The sequence below is a fragment of the Anomaloglossus baeobatrachus genome, chromosome 5 (assembly GCF_048569485.1).
Source record: "Anomaloglossus baeobatrachus isolate aAnoBae1 chromosome 5, aAnoBae1.hap1, whole genome shotgun sequence".
Lineage (NCBI taxonomy): Eukaryota > Metazoa > Chordata > Amphibia > Anura > Aromobatidae > Anomaloglossus > Anomaloglossus baeobatrachus.
The window spans coordinates 289019778-289034801 of record NC_134357.1 but is presented as its reverse complement, the minus strand read 5'-3'; the positions used below and the strand labels follow the sequence as shown (position 1 = coordinate 289034801).

Sequence of the window (15024 nt, the reverse complement as noted above, 5' to 3'; positions counted from 1 at the left end):
CCTCCAGGCTCTGTTTAGCCTCTAGTTGCCAGTGAAACTGTTATGCTGTAGTTCCAGTGCTCCTGATTGATCATGCGCAGTGGAGTCTCTCAGCAGGCATCTGCCAGCACAGCTCTGCCTCCATCATTGACAGAGTAAAGTCTACCTTTAGACTACAATCTACACCTTTTTTTGGACTTTCTCTGCTCCTGTACAGTACGCTGCCTGCCCGAGTTTATCATCTGCCATCTACATCAGTGTAGCTGCCTATAAAAACATCATTGCTATCTAGTTTCCAGCAGAGCACAACTGTCCTGCACTCCTACACAAGAAGAGCTTGCAATAACTAGGCAGTGCAGAGGAACCTGAATGACAGTTCAGTGATGTGAAGCTGTAAATGCTGCTTAGTTGATCCACATGGCAAAAGATAATAGTCTGATAAACAGGGCTCATCTTCAGGTAAATTGCATTAAAATCCTTCCTGGTTACATGACGAGGAGCAGAGGCTACAGGGGAAAAAAAAATGAACTTCTATCCACCCAGGAGCCGCTTTGTTTCAGAAACCGGACCAATTACACTGAGCACGCGGTTATCACTCCCCGACACTTTGAATGGCATTGCATGTGTGCAGAGCAGGCTGTCAGTGTATCGGGGAGTGATTGCAGTTGTACTCACAGTATAATACAGTGGTGACTATCAGAATTTGTCTTTTAAAAGTAAAAATTCCCGTCTGTGACGATGTCCTGAAATGGTTCGCAAACCTGTCTATAATGTTATTATAATTCACAGATTGAGAACTGACCTTCTGAAGCAAAGATCTGTAACCATGGAAATAATCAGAGAAGGGCACCATGTTTCCATGGTTTGTTTCCATCACATCTACAGCTATCGGATGGCACAGTGGAAAAGAAAATCCATCAGCTCACTGCAATTTACCAACCGGCTAAAGGTGTAGACGAATATGTAAAATTCAATCCAGCAGAAGCGCATATTCATGCATAGCAATATTTTTTTTTAATGTTTTTAGTTTTTGATCTACTCCTCCCTTCTTTACATGTGTGCACTCCCTTCCACCTCCTACAAAAAATAGAAATCATTGACCACTAGATGGTCATCAGTATATTGGGACATAATGATAGGCATCATTTCAATGCTCTGTCATTTCCACTAACTTTTACAAACAAAAAAAAATATAATCTAACAGAGAATCTTGCTTCTTTCTCCACTTAAAGGGAACCGGTCACCAGTTTTTTCACTATGAAACCAAAAAAGTGTCACCTTTTGCAGCTCCTGGCCTGCATTCTATGAAGGTGCACCTTGTGCCCTGACTCCCCTAGCAGACCCTGAATAGAACTGGATAAAACCTGACCGTTGGGTATGCTAATGACCTGTGGGGCTCAAATGGGCTCATTTTCTTCTCCTGTAGCCTACTTCGCAATCCTCCTTTCATGATTGACGTGATGACGCCACCGTTATCATGCACGCTGCTTGGCCAAATCTCGTGTCTGCGCAGTCATTCCCCCGGCTCGCGCAGGCGCAAGGTTATGGTCGGCAATGTGCATGACGTCATCCTCGTACCCAACCATAATCTCGTGCATGCGCAAGCGCGACCTGCGCGAGCCGGGGGATTGACTGCACAGACGTGAGATTTGGCTGAGCAGCGTGCATGATGACGGCGGCTTTGTCACGTTAATCATGAAAGGAGGAGGGCGAAGGCCACAAGGAGGGACAGGAGACGAAAATGAGCTTGTCCATTTGAGCCCCAGAGGTCATTAGCATACCTAACGGTCACGTTTTATAAAGTTATATTCGGGGTCTGCTAGGGGAGTCAGTCGACAAGGTGCACCTTCATAGAATGCAGCCCAATAGCTTCAAAAGGTGACACTTTTGGTTTCATAGTGAAAAAACTGGTGACAGCTTCCCTTTAAGACTTGCATCAGTCACTCTTCAAAACACCTAAAACAAAGAGACTGAGACCTCACTGACAAATCACATTAAAACAACCTATTAAATTGAAGAGGGAGCCATATGAAATCAGCAGATAGACAAATTGGTCTGCTGCTTTCTAGTAAGGGGTACTTTGCACGCTGTGACATCGCTAGCCGATGATAGCGATGCCGAGCGTGATAGTACCTGCCGCAGCGAATATTATCGCTACCGCAGCTTCACACGCACTACCTGCCCTGCGACCCGCCTCCTTCCTAAGGGGGCAGGTCGTGAGGCGTCACAGCAACGTCACACGGCAGGCGGCCAATAGAAGCGGAGGGGCGTAGATGAGCGGGACGTAAACATCCCGCCCACCTCCTGCCTTCTGCATAGCCGCTGGAGGCAGGTAAGGAGATGTTCCTCGCTCCTGCGGCTTCATACCCAGCGATGTGTGCTGCCACAGGAACAACATCGTACCTGTCGCTGCAGCGATATTATGGAAATGTCCGACACTACACAGATCACCGATTTACGACGCTTTTGCGATCGTTTATCAGCGCATCTAGGCTTTACACGTTGCGATGTCGTTACCGATGTCGGATGTGCGTCATTTTCGATTTGACTCCGACGAGATCGCAGTAGCGATGTTGCAACGTGCAAAGTAACCCTTAGGGTTTTACTTCACCTAGTGCTGGATTCACAGCTACACTGCACAGTACTCATGCATAGTGTATCCAAACCATACAACATCCAGTCAAAAACCTCGCAAAAAGCTAGAACAATTTGTTTTAAATTGTACAACTGCGGATATCAATGTAATAACTCAACAAAATCTGAAAGATAACTGCAGTGAGAAGAGTCTAGTTGGGCAATGGTTAGGGTTAAATAGGTAGTTCTAAAATTCATGCCACATGCTGAGGTTTTAATATTAGAGAGTGTAGGTACTGTCCCGATTTGGGTACACCTTGTCGCGGTGGGATGGCTTTACGCTTTTTTTGATCAAAATAATGACGTTTACTAAGTACTCTAAGTTTATTTATAAGCATTATGCTTTTATTTGGTTACATGTTTGTATAATTTTCATCTTTGTTTTAGGTCTTATGGCCGGTGTGAACATGAGCTTACAAGTTGCATGTATACAAATTAATGCGCCGGCTGACTTTTTTTGTTTTTATGCAGATTTTGGAGCAGATGTCTCAAAAAAATACATCAAAATCTGCATAATAAAAAAGCAGCACCAAATCTGCAGCATCTGCACATATACTTTTAAACACTTATGCAAATCGCGGAAGTATCCGATGTTGCTATGATCTGCAAATGATGAAAATGTTAAGCACCTAACGCCAATCTGTGGCATGTGGAAGATGTATAAAAGGTGTGGCACAACGTTCCTCAGACAACCATTAATAACCTCATTGAGATCATGCCAAGGTGTGTAAGTGCGTGCATGTCTGTGAGCGTCATCCATGCATACTCTGTACGGAATAAATCAACATGTTTGGAAAGTTTTGCTTCTATTTTTTCATCGTTGGCATATCACTGACATGTCTGTCCATCTCAAAATTTCCATAATTCAATGAATTTTCCTTCTAGTTGCAATTTTGATTTTGAGGACTGTATTTACCCCTTCGTAAAAAGCATCTTTAATACTTCGTAGAGCACCACTGGCTGTCATGGCATGTTACCCATTACAGACACCAGATTCTGGCAGCGTTCCTGAGGAATTTTAGATTATTCCTCATGGACAATGGCCTTACGTTCATGAATATTCTTCAGTTTCTGGACTGCAACCTCCCGGTTTAATTTTTCTATGGGATCAGGAGGATGTGATGGCTCCTCCACAATATTTCAGGATTTCTTCTGAAACCAAACCTTGGTGGACTTTGTAATGCTGCTTTGCATCATTGTACTTATAGATGGTCAAAAGATTGCCAATTTTTTTTTTTTTTTTTTTTTTACACTACCTCTTTTAGGGATTTCCTGATTCTTGATCAAATCCATCTCGTCCTCCACACGATGCAGTTTACCAGTGACAGAAGTAAACAAAACAGCTAAAGAGCATCACCGAACTACCACCAACTTCACTGTAGGCATCACTGAGCCACAAGCGTCTGTATTTGGTTTGAACAGTCATTCCATGCTGACAGAGTTCCTTTAAATAGATAAAGGAAATCTGTCAGCATGAGATGACTGGTCAAACCAAGCTTAGGTGCTCAGTGCCTACTTGGCATGGTCAAGTAGTTCAGTGCAGCTTCCCACCTATCGTCACACTTTGACTCCTACAAAGTTAGAGATCTCAATCCAGAAGGAGTGTGGAGTTACTCAGTGGCTAGGTGCAGTTATCTGCTCGACCACGCCAAACGTGAACCAAGCACCTGTGCGTGGACTGAACAATCATTTTATAATGACAGACTCCTGCTAAACCAATAAAATAATGCAGTCACTACTTCTCAGAGCAGAAGTCTGAACTCCATCCCATTTTCCCAGATTAAGCGTTTCATATGTGGTTACACTGAAGTGAGGATTTGTGCAGACAAAAATGCAAATTGTAAACTTATATATTTTCTAGTCTACATTATCAAATTTGTAATGTCTAACATATAGATGAGGATAGATAGTCAACCTCTTCTCGGTCCCTTAGGGTGCATGCCCACGATCTGTGTTTGTAGCGTTTTGGATGTAGCATGATTCAGCTGCGTCCAAAACGCTGCGTTGTACAGTACAAGCACAGTGGATGGATTTCTAGAAATCCCGTGCCCACTGTACTTCTTTTTTCCCGCAGCAAACACTGACCTGCAGTGCATCTTTCCAGACCACAGCATATCAATTGTTTGCTGTGGATTCACATGCGTCCTCTGTAGGGAGAACACAAGCGAGAGACCGTAGCGCACTGAACCCTGAACATGGGTATGAGCACCTGCGCTCTCCTGCGGAGGAGACATGCGGCCCCCCCCCGGTCAGGGTCCGATGAGTCCAGGACACAGCGAGTCCAGATCGTGGGCACACACCCTTAGGTTTACAGCTGAAATTGACTTCTTTAGCAACATAATGCACCAGCATGTATAGTAAGGCAACAATATCACCTCTCATTTTTATTAAATAATTGTATTTCCCACTAAATGACAAATGTAATAAAAGATGATTCAATGTTCCCTTCTTAATCTATCTAGAAATGTGTGAAAAAAATAACAGGGTTTTAACATTCCCCCGAATAGACAGTGCCAACAATGTCATTATGCATCTTGATTCATACGTCCTTTGCAAAGTTTAACCTGCCCAATTCCAGCCTTGCTGAAGCATCCCCAGATCACCACCGATCCTCCACCAAATTTCATACTGGCTTGTACACCCCCTCCAGGTCTCCAGCTAAACATTAGACGAGCAGGTGTTCAGCAAAGCTGAAAATTAGACTTATCAGAGAAGATTACCATACTCTAGAAATTGGGCAGATTAAATTTTGAGAAAGACGTATGAATCAAGCCACATACAAGGTTATCCTGGAAAAACAGTTGCTTCCTTCTGCTCAGGCAATGTTCCCCCAACTCTGAGGACTGTTTTTTCCAGCAGGACAATGTGTCATGCCACACAGCTAGGCCAATCAATGTGTGGATGAAGGACCACCACATCAAAACCCTGTGATGGCCAGCCCAATCTCCAGCCCTGAACCCCATCGAAAACCTCTGGAATGTAATAAAGAGGAAGATGGATAGTCACAAGCCATCAAAGAAGAACTGGTTACATTTCAGCACCAGGAGTGGCATAAGGTCACCCAAAAGCAGTGTCACAGACTGGTGGAAAGCAGCCAAGACACAAAGCTGTGATTAAAAATCATGGTAATTCCACAAAATACTGATTTCAGATCTCTTCCTGAGGTAAAACATTAGTATTGTTGTTTCTAAATGATTATGAACTTGTTTTCTTTGCATTATTTGAGGTCTGAAAGCAATGCATTGTGCTATTATTTTGCCCATTTCTCATTTTCAGAAAATAAATACAAAATGTATTGCTTGGAATTTCGGAGACATTGTCAGTAGTTTATAGAATAAAAGAACAATTTACATTTTACTCAAAAATATACCTATAAAAAGACAAATGAGAAAAACTGAAAATTTTGCAGAGGTCTCTTACATTTTTGCCAGAGCTGTATACACACAAATATTAACACACACACACACACACACACACACACCTATATTTATATACATACATAGACACACAGACACACACACACATATATATATATATATATATATATAGACACACACACACAGACACACACAGACACACATATATATACACATACATAGACACAGACACACACACACACATATATATACACACACACATATATACACAGACACATACATATATATACACAGACACATACATATATATACATACACACACACACACACACACACACACACACACACACATATATACACACACACACACATATATATACACACACACACACATATATATACACACACACACACATATATATACACACACACACACACACACACATACATACATATATATACACACACACACACATACATATATATACACACACACACACACACATACATACATATATATACACACACACACACACACACATATATATATACACAGACACACATACACAGACAGACACAGACACACATATATACACACACACACATATATATACAGACAGACACACACACAGACACACATACATATACACATACATAGACACACAGACACACACACACACATATATATATATATATATACATACACACAGACACAGACACACACAGACACACATACACATACATAGACACACAGACACACACACATACAGAGACACACATATACACACAGACACATACATATACACATACATAGACACACAGACACATACATACATATACACACACACATATATATACACAGACACACACACAGACACACACACAGACACACATATTTGTGTATGTATATATAAACATACATGTTCATAATATATATTTATATACACAGAATTATAAACATAAGTCTAAAGCATACATAAATAATAAAATACATACATTTCTGATATTAACAAGTCTAACAAAAGGGCAGAGAACATGAGGTTTCCATACACATTTATTCTTCGGTCAATCGTTAGTGTAGATGTAGACAGACGATCTGCATGTAAACACAGGGCCGAGTGTATAGGAAGATGGATGGCCTGATACAGGAGAAAATGGCAGCCGTACAAGCATGAGGGCTGCAGGCACCTCACCATCCGCGTACTGGCACTGAATTACAATGAGTGCAGGGACCCCATTCTCAGCAGTGTCAGATATGCAGGCAGCAAGATTGAAAGCCAGCAGCTAGGGAGCCCGGCAGACACGGAGATGAACGTACAGGAGGATTCATACTAACCTTTGGTTTTTTGTTCAGCAGCCTGAAACAGAAAAAGAAAAAGTGTTTAATTAAAGGGCAAAACCGCTATGGGAAAAAACAAGAGAAAGTTAAAAAGCGTCAAGGAAAAAAAAACAAAAAAAAAAAAAAAAACACGTGATGGCAAGAGAGCCGGAGTGACACAGCAAGCGAGGAAGAGAGAAGACATGGAAAGAGAAACACAGACACAATGAAAAGAGACAGCACAAAACCGAGGAGAATGCGGGGAAGGAGCATGAGAAAGCCTGCACACAATGGCCGTTGTGCTGCTAATTGCCTCCTTGCCACTTTATAAGTTCAAGATCCTTCAACATTGCCAGTATCTTGGGAGAGTTTCCCATACGTGTATAGTGGGTTCAGGCCCTCTACCACCAGGAAAGTGGGATTTTAATTAGAGGGAAATCCTGCCAAATACTATGTCCAAAAAATAAACCCTGACCTTTTTCTGGGCACCTTCCTTCTTCTTCTTTTCTTCCTGCTTTTTCTTTTTCTTTTCTTCCATCAAATGTTCCTCTTTTTGAGTCTCTGGCTCTATGTCCCTGAGAAGAAAGAAATAATAATTGCACATTTACTGTGAAGAGACGAGCCTATACACCCATAATAGTAAATGTATCATAAAGCTTAGCACTGACATATGGCAACGTGTTACATGTGAATGCCTGTGTTCTAACAATGTTGTTATAGTCAGTGATGGGGTTATTCTCTACTGATCCTCAGGATAGGTCCTCAATACCAGATCGGTGGAGATCCGTCACCCAGAATCTCCAGCACCCATGGAACAGCTGATTGGTAGGTGTGCTTGGTGTCAGAGCCCCTTGACCTGATATTATTGACTTAACCCTCAGATTTCACAAAATAGTCATTTACATTAGCAGCAACTATCAAACCCTAATCCTATTTTTTTTATTGAAGCATCTAATGAGCGTGTGCAAAGGTAATTGTGAGAAGAGGGAGAGCTGACAGATCGCCTATTGTGATTGGTGGAGCCTGTATTAGCTGTGCATAGAGGCATCACCTGTCCTTGGAATCCTGCCCCTGATAAAGTTAAAAGGAACCAATCACCAGGATTTTCATATATAACCTAAAGCCAGTGCTATACTGGCTCTATCAGGCTGATTCTCTACATACTGTACCATTAGTGGTCAGCTCGGATGTGACCAGAAGGGGCGGGGCCTCAGCCAACAAAGTTGATACCAGTAAGCAACATTTTTCTGTTGGCTGAGGCCCCGCCCCTTCTGGTCACATGGGTATGACATCACAGGTTCAGCTGGTGAAAAAGTGAATCGTTTGTATAATACTTATGCTAATTCTAACAGGGGAGGGGATAACTATGCACCCCCCCCAGGTATTATCTGATCCTTAGCTGCTGTCACTCAAGAAGCTGCTGATTTTACAAACTTTACTTTCTTGGATTTCAAAACCTAAACATCTGAGCTGACCACTACAGTTATGTATAGAATCAGCCCGATATAGCACTGGCTTTAGGTTATATATGAAAATCGTGGTGCTTGGTTCCCTTTAGGTCTATAAAGTCCCAATTTACCAGTGTAAAAATTGCATGTTTAATTTTTTTTTTTTCTTTAAAGCCTCAAGAGAACCTTTTACCCAATGGTTTGTGTTGAATTGAACCCAGGATGTACGGTAATACATTTCCTTTCATTTTTTTCCCTCTTTGCTGTGGAGATATTAGTAATCAAAGTATTTTACACCTAATGATTTATCCTATGTTAAGTCCAGTGCGTTTTATGACAGTATTTACTGGGGGTGTGGTCTTCTCCCCTTGTACAAGTTGCCCAATCAGGCAGCAACACAGGAGAAAAAGATTATTAATTTGTTACCTTGTTTTTATCCCCCCCACTTCCCTTTTTAATGTTTGGCAAGAAGTCTTGTTTAACCCCTTCATGACCATGGACTGATATATCCGTCATGGAGCGTGTCCCGTTAAGCCCCGCCCCCTGCCGCGGGCAGGCGGAGGCGGTCGGCACACATATCAGCTGTTTTCAACAGCTGACGTGTGCCTCCTAGCCGCGGGTGGAATCGCTTCCAACCACGGCCATTAACCCCTTAAATCTTGCTGCCAAAGTCTGGCAGCAAGATCTAAATTCACGCAGCCATGTTTTTTACTTACCGCCGCCCCCACCGGAAGTCACGTGCATGATCACGTGACTATCGGTGGTTGCCATCGTAGCACAGGGTCATGTGATGACACCTGTAGCTATGATGTTTCACTTTCGTTTTCCCTCGGCACGGAACAGAGGGAAAAAGAAAGTGACTGTATCTGCTGTTTACAGCTGTATAGCTCTGATCAGCAGATAGATAAGAGCGATCGGATTGCTGATCGCTATAGCCCCCTAGGGGGACTAGTAAAATAATAAAAAAAAAAAAAAAAAAAAGTCAAAAAAAAAAAAGTTTAAAAAAAAAAACCTAAAAAAGTTCAAATCACCCCCCTTTCCCCCCATTGAAAATTAAAGGGTTAAAAAATAAATAAATACACACATATTTGGAATCGACGCGTTCAGAAATGCACGACCTATCAAAATATAAAATCAATTAATCTGATTGGTAAACGGCGTAGTGGCAAGAAAATTCCAAACGCCAAAATTACGTTTTTTGGTCGCCGCAAGTTTTACGCAAAATGCAATAACAGGTGATCAAAACGTAGCATCTGCACAAAAATGGTACCATTAGAAACGTCAGCTCGAGACGCAAAAAATAAGCCATCACTGAGCCATAGATCCCAAAAAATAAGAACGCTACGTGTTTCGGAAAACGGCGCAAAACGTGTGCCACTTTTATGGGACAAACCTGTGAATTTTTTTTAACCCCTTATATACAAGTAAACCTATACATGTTTGGTGTCTACAAACTCGCACCGACCTCAGGCATCATACCCACACATCAGTTTTACCATATAGTGAACACCGTGAATAAAACATCCCAAAAACTATTGTGCCATCAAACTTTTTTTTGCAATTTTTCTGCATTTGGAATTTGCCGTTTTCCAGTACACCATATGGTAAAACTTATGGTTTCATTTAAAAGTACAATTTGTCCCGCAAAAAACAAGCCCTCATATGGCATGATTGACGGAAAAATAAAAAAGTTACGGCTCTCGGAAGAAGGGGAGCAAAAAACAAAAACGCAAAAACGGAAAGTGCCCAAGGGCTGAAGGGGTTAAGGACCATGTAGAAGGCGCATACACGCCGAAACGCGTAGTCCAGGAGACTGCTACCCTAATCCGTAGTACCACTTCTGCCCCACGTGTGGATCTATTTTTAATGGAATTTATAAATAAAATTTGTTTTGCAAGAATTTTTTAAAGAAAATCTTTCTGTCTTGGAATCTGTCCGCTGGAGTTTTTTGTATAAAGATCTATGATACAGCTCAGACCTCCTAAATGATTTATAAGTGCTAGGAGTACAGTCCACACGTAATACCTTTCACATAAGCTCCCTGTGGTGGGGAGGGCAGCACAGCACAACAAAGTTTTGCTGTGTCACAATATAATACAAACCCCTGTATCAGTTCTACACCAATAGCACAGTCAGCTCTGCTATACTGGCCCTAGCCTAAAGGCCGCTTTACACGCTGCGACATCGCTGAAGCGATCTCGTTGGGGGGGGGGGGGGGGGGGGGTCACGGAATTTGTGGCGCACATCCGGCCGCTTTAGCGATGTCGTTGCGTGTGACACCTATGAGCGATTTTAAAAATCGCAAAAAACGTGCAAAATCGCTAATCGGTGACATGCCCCCCTATTCCCAATTATCGTTGCTGCTGCTTGTACGATGTTGTTAGCGATGTGTGCTGCCGCAGGAACGATGATGTGCGACACTGCAGGAACGAGGAACCTCACCTTACCTGCGGCCGCCGGCAATGAGGAAGGAAGTAGGTGGGCGGGATGTTACGTCCTGTTCATCTTCGCCCCTCCGCTTCTATTGGGCAGTCGCTTAGTGACGCCGAATGAACCGCCCCCTTAGAAAGGAGGCGGTTCGCCGGTCATAGCGACGTCGCTAGGCTGGTAAGTAGTGTGACGGGTCCAAGCGATTTTGTGCGCCACGTGCAGCGATTTGCCCGTGACGCACAACCGATGGGGGAGGGTACGCACGCTAGTGATATCGCAGTGTAAAGCGGCCTATAGACTATAGGTAACACTTATGTCTGTTGTGCTAAGGGTAACTTGTAATCGCTCTGCAGTGAGAACATAAGCTACTTCTGTGTGAGATGTAATGAAACCCATTTTTGTGCTCACTTCTAGACAGGCAGTGTGGGGGGGGGGGGGGGGGGAAGTTATAGCAGAGCTGACAGAGCTAGGAGAGAAGTCGAGCAGATAGATGGGTTTAGGATATGCAAGTTAAACTTAGTTACAGTATCTAATCATGCAGGAGGTTAGACCAGGAGATCATAGCTTTATCACATCTCACACACACAGAAATCTAAGCAATTGTGACGGCATGTTCTTTTTCCGCTTATAAACTTTATCAACTCATACAGGGAGAAGTAGTGTGTGCCCCCAGTGAAAAATAGCTAATAATACCTACTTTGACTTTAAAAAAAATAAAAAATAAACTATGTAGAGACCTATAAAATGTATTGTTCCTCAGTCAGTTGTGCAATGGCTTATTTTTTAGCTGTAGTTCACGCTGAAATGAACACAATCTGGCACTTCTATTGCTTTTTTAGTATTTTTTTTCCTTTTCAAATGCACCATACAGGATGAATAATAAGATAGGTAACTGATGTGATGCAATTACGGTACACTGATATCTAGTGAGAGATACCCATTTATATTTTATAATTTTACTGCTTTTGTTCAATAAAATAATTTTAACGAAAATAATTTATATTCTTCATCATGTTCTGAGAGCCATAACTTTCATTTTTTTCCCAATTATAGCGCTGCATGTAGGCTTGATCTTTATGCAACAAGCTGAACTTATTGGTATAATATTGGGTATATACAACTTTTTAGTCTGTTTTAATCTAATTCTTTGTGAGAAGAGATGAAAAAAAAAAAAAAGTCAATTCTGGCATTGCATATATTTTTCTTGTTGTTCACCATATGAAATAATGATGTAGGACTTGTATATGCAATCTTATGATCACATTAGTAATACGCAGCACTGCTTGAGTACTGCTGTGTATTACGCTATCCTGTCGGAGCTTGACTGACAGCCAATCAGCACAAACCTCCGGCAGGATCGGTTAAGCTGCAGTGTATGGCAGACCCAGAGGCCTTTGACAGGCTTTCAGTGGCCATAGTAACCCATCCACATCCTGTGATTGCACTGCATGGATGCTAATGGGCTGACAGAGGGAGTGCTGCCCAATCCCTGCCTAACCATTCCTGTATATCAGTGGTTCCCAAACTCCAGTCCTCATGACCCCCAACAGGTCATGTTTTCAGGATTTCCTTAATATAGCACAGGTGATGCCTTGATAATGTTTCCATCACCTGTTCAATAGTAAGGAGAACCTGAAAACATGACTTGTTGGGGGCCATGAGGACTGGAGTTTGTGGAACACCGTTGTATACACTAACATAGATCAAGAGATCTTTAGGCCGGAGTCACAGTTGCACGTATCTCGTGCGAGTCTCACATCGCATCACCCGGCACGGCCGCACTCTGACAGGAGTGGATTGCCTGCATGTATTTCTATGCAGCTGAGATGCTCCTGTCCGGGCAGCATCAGGCCGAGCCGGGTGATGCGATGAGAGACTCGCACGAGATACGCGCAAGTGTGACTCCGGCCATAGAAAAAGGATTTCTAAAGATCTCTTCTCTATTGCCAATGACCGTGGAGACTAGTCCCAAGGGTGATTCTCCCCTTAGCTAGTCGGACAACATAGCATGTTAACACGCCCCTGTGGTTGTACTAACATGCTAATGAATACGCAGCAACGCTGAACATACCTCACTGTTCATGGCGGTTGGCAGAGGATGGATGCGCTGTACACATAATCCATAGTACCTGGGACTTCCAATCATGTGCACTAAACTGATGCTTATTTCATAAGCATGTTAGTACGCCCACAGGGGCGTTAGCATGCTATGTGGGCCGGCTAGCTAAGGGAAGAAACGCCCCTGGCCTCAGTAGCATATCATAAACGATCTTTAGAAATAAAGATCTTTAGAAAAAGTACAGTATCTAAGCTAGTGTATACAGGAACTGTTAGGCAGGGATTAGTAATATACACCCAGAACTGCTCATGGTTCTGAGTCCATATTACACCTGACAGGTCCCCTTTAAATGTCTTCTCTAATAACTGTAGGCCTAAATCCGCATTCTCAAGTCCACGTTGAAAGTGGACAACCCCGTCTCACTCCCATGTTTGGCGCCATTAAAATAATGAGGTTCCAGCACTCGCTTTCCCGGTGCTCGCATGAGATTGTTACATCCCGTAAGCCCCACACCCAACCAGTACAGTCTTCTCACTCTCCGCCTTCAGACGTATAAGTTGGCCGCTTACTCCCTGTTCATTACGCCTATGTCCAAAGGCAGGGGTACAGGGATCATGTGTCATAACGTCACGTAGACCTTGAAAACACACGTGACATCGCTGGAACTGCACTGGAACCGGAGGGAGTATAGCCTTTTTTATTTTAAAGGGGGTAAACATGGGGAATGAGAAGAGGTTGTCTAAGTAGCGAACAACATACCCAGGAATCTGAATTTCTTATCGATTTTTGTGGGGGCTTCCTCCAAGTACCCAAATTTCCTCCTACGTTTCAAAATTATATCAATAGGGAATTCAGATCATGAGATTCACTGGAGAGGGGGGACTTATGGCACACACTATATAGGGATGCACAGCAATATACATAAATGCAATCTGCCATTTGTGAGAGACTCTCTCGCCTTATAGCGAGGCCATCTGCTGTACAACAGCATGCAACGTTACCACGGCTAGGCGGCAAATCCTCTTATGGCACTGGGCAGCCAGAGAGAATGTATGTATATATTTAGTAATGTTTAGAACTGTATACATACAACAGAGTTCATGATCTATTGAAGAAAAAAAAAATGTATAAAAAAGGAAAAAAAAAAAAATTCAATTTATAAAAATCAGCCCCATGTCACGAGCAGAATCACGCAATCACTGTTAGATAATGCCTTCGCTGTCTTTGCTTCTGAGAAAAGGTTAAGAAATAGGTTACACCTTCTGCAACCCTCAAGAGCAATCAGCAGACTACAGTGCAGTATAAGGGGATTCCAATCTGGGCAGCGAGCCATAAAAATGCCATAAGGCAGCTCAAATCGCTTTCTCCAGCTCTCAAGAGTCCTTCATGCTTGTAAACCACCACAGAAGAAGCCGGGCTCCTAATCCCGGCCCTCACTACAATCCCTAATTGTAAATACTAGAGGATGTACACTAGAGGCCCAGTCCTACAATGTGCGCCAACCACACAGTCAGATTAGCAGGCCGGGACAAAGCTAAAGCCCCATCTAGGAGCCAGCAATGGCGCACTGAAGAGCCCAGACATCTACATTGAGAACAAAATGGTCAACATTAAAGAAGACGATCAGCCGCTACAAAAATGCCCTTCTGACTCGTTAACTGGAATCTCCTTTCCTTTCTGTCCATTAAACAAACAGTAGCAATGGGTAAATCACTCTGCACTAGAGAGGAGCATAAAGAATTCTAGGATCTTGGCCAACGGCCACGTCTGGAGCCCATA

General features: G+C 42.7%; 1 protein-coding gene across 6 annotated transcripts in view; it reads right to left on the bottom strand.

Annotated features, from left to right (window-relative positions):
* TNRC6C (trinucleotide repeat containing adaptor 6C) overlaps positions 1-15024 on the bottom strand; it is a 288331-nt gene that overhangs the window by 154306 nt on the left and 119001 nt on the right. For all 6 annotated transcript variants that reach the window (XM_075349542.1, XM_075349541.1, XM_075349540.1 and 3 more), the window contains exons 2-3: positions 7784-7883; positions 7327-7348 (exon numbers count right to left, since the gene is read on the bottom strand). In XM_075349542.1, the coding sequence (XP_075205657.1) occupies positions 7327-7348; positions 7784-7846 (85 nt within the window). In that variant the 5' untranslated portion in view covers positions 7847-7883. The remainder of the gene's footprint in view (positions 1-7326; positions 7349-7783; positions 7884-15024) is intronic.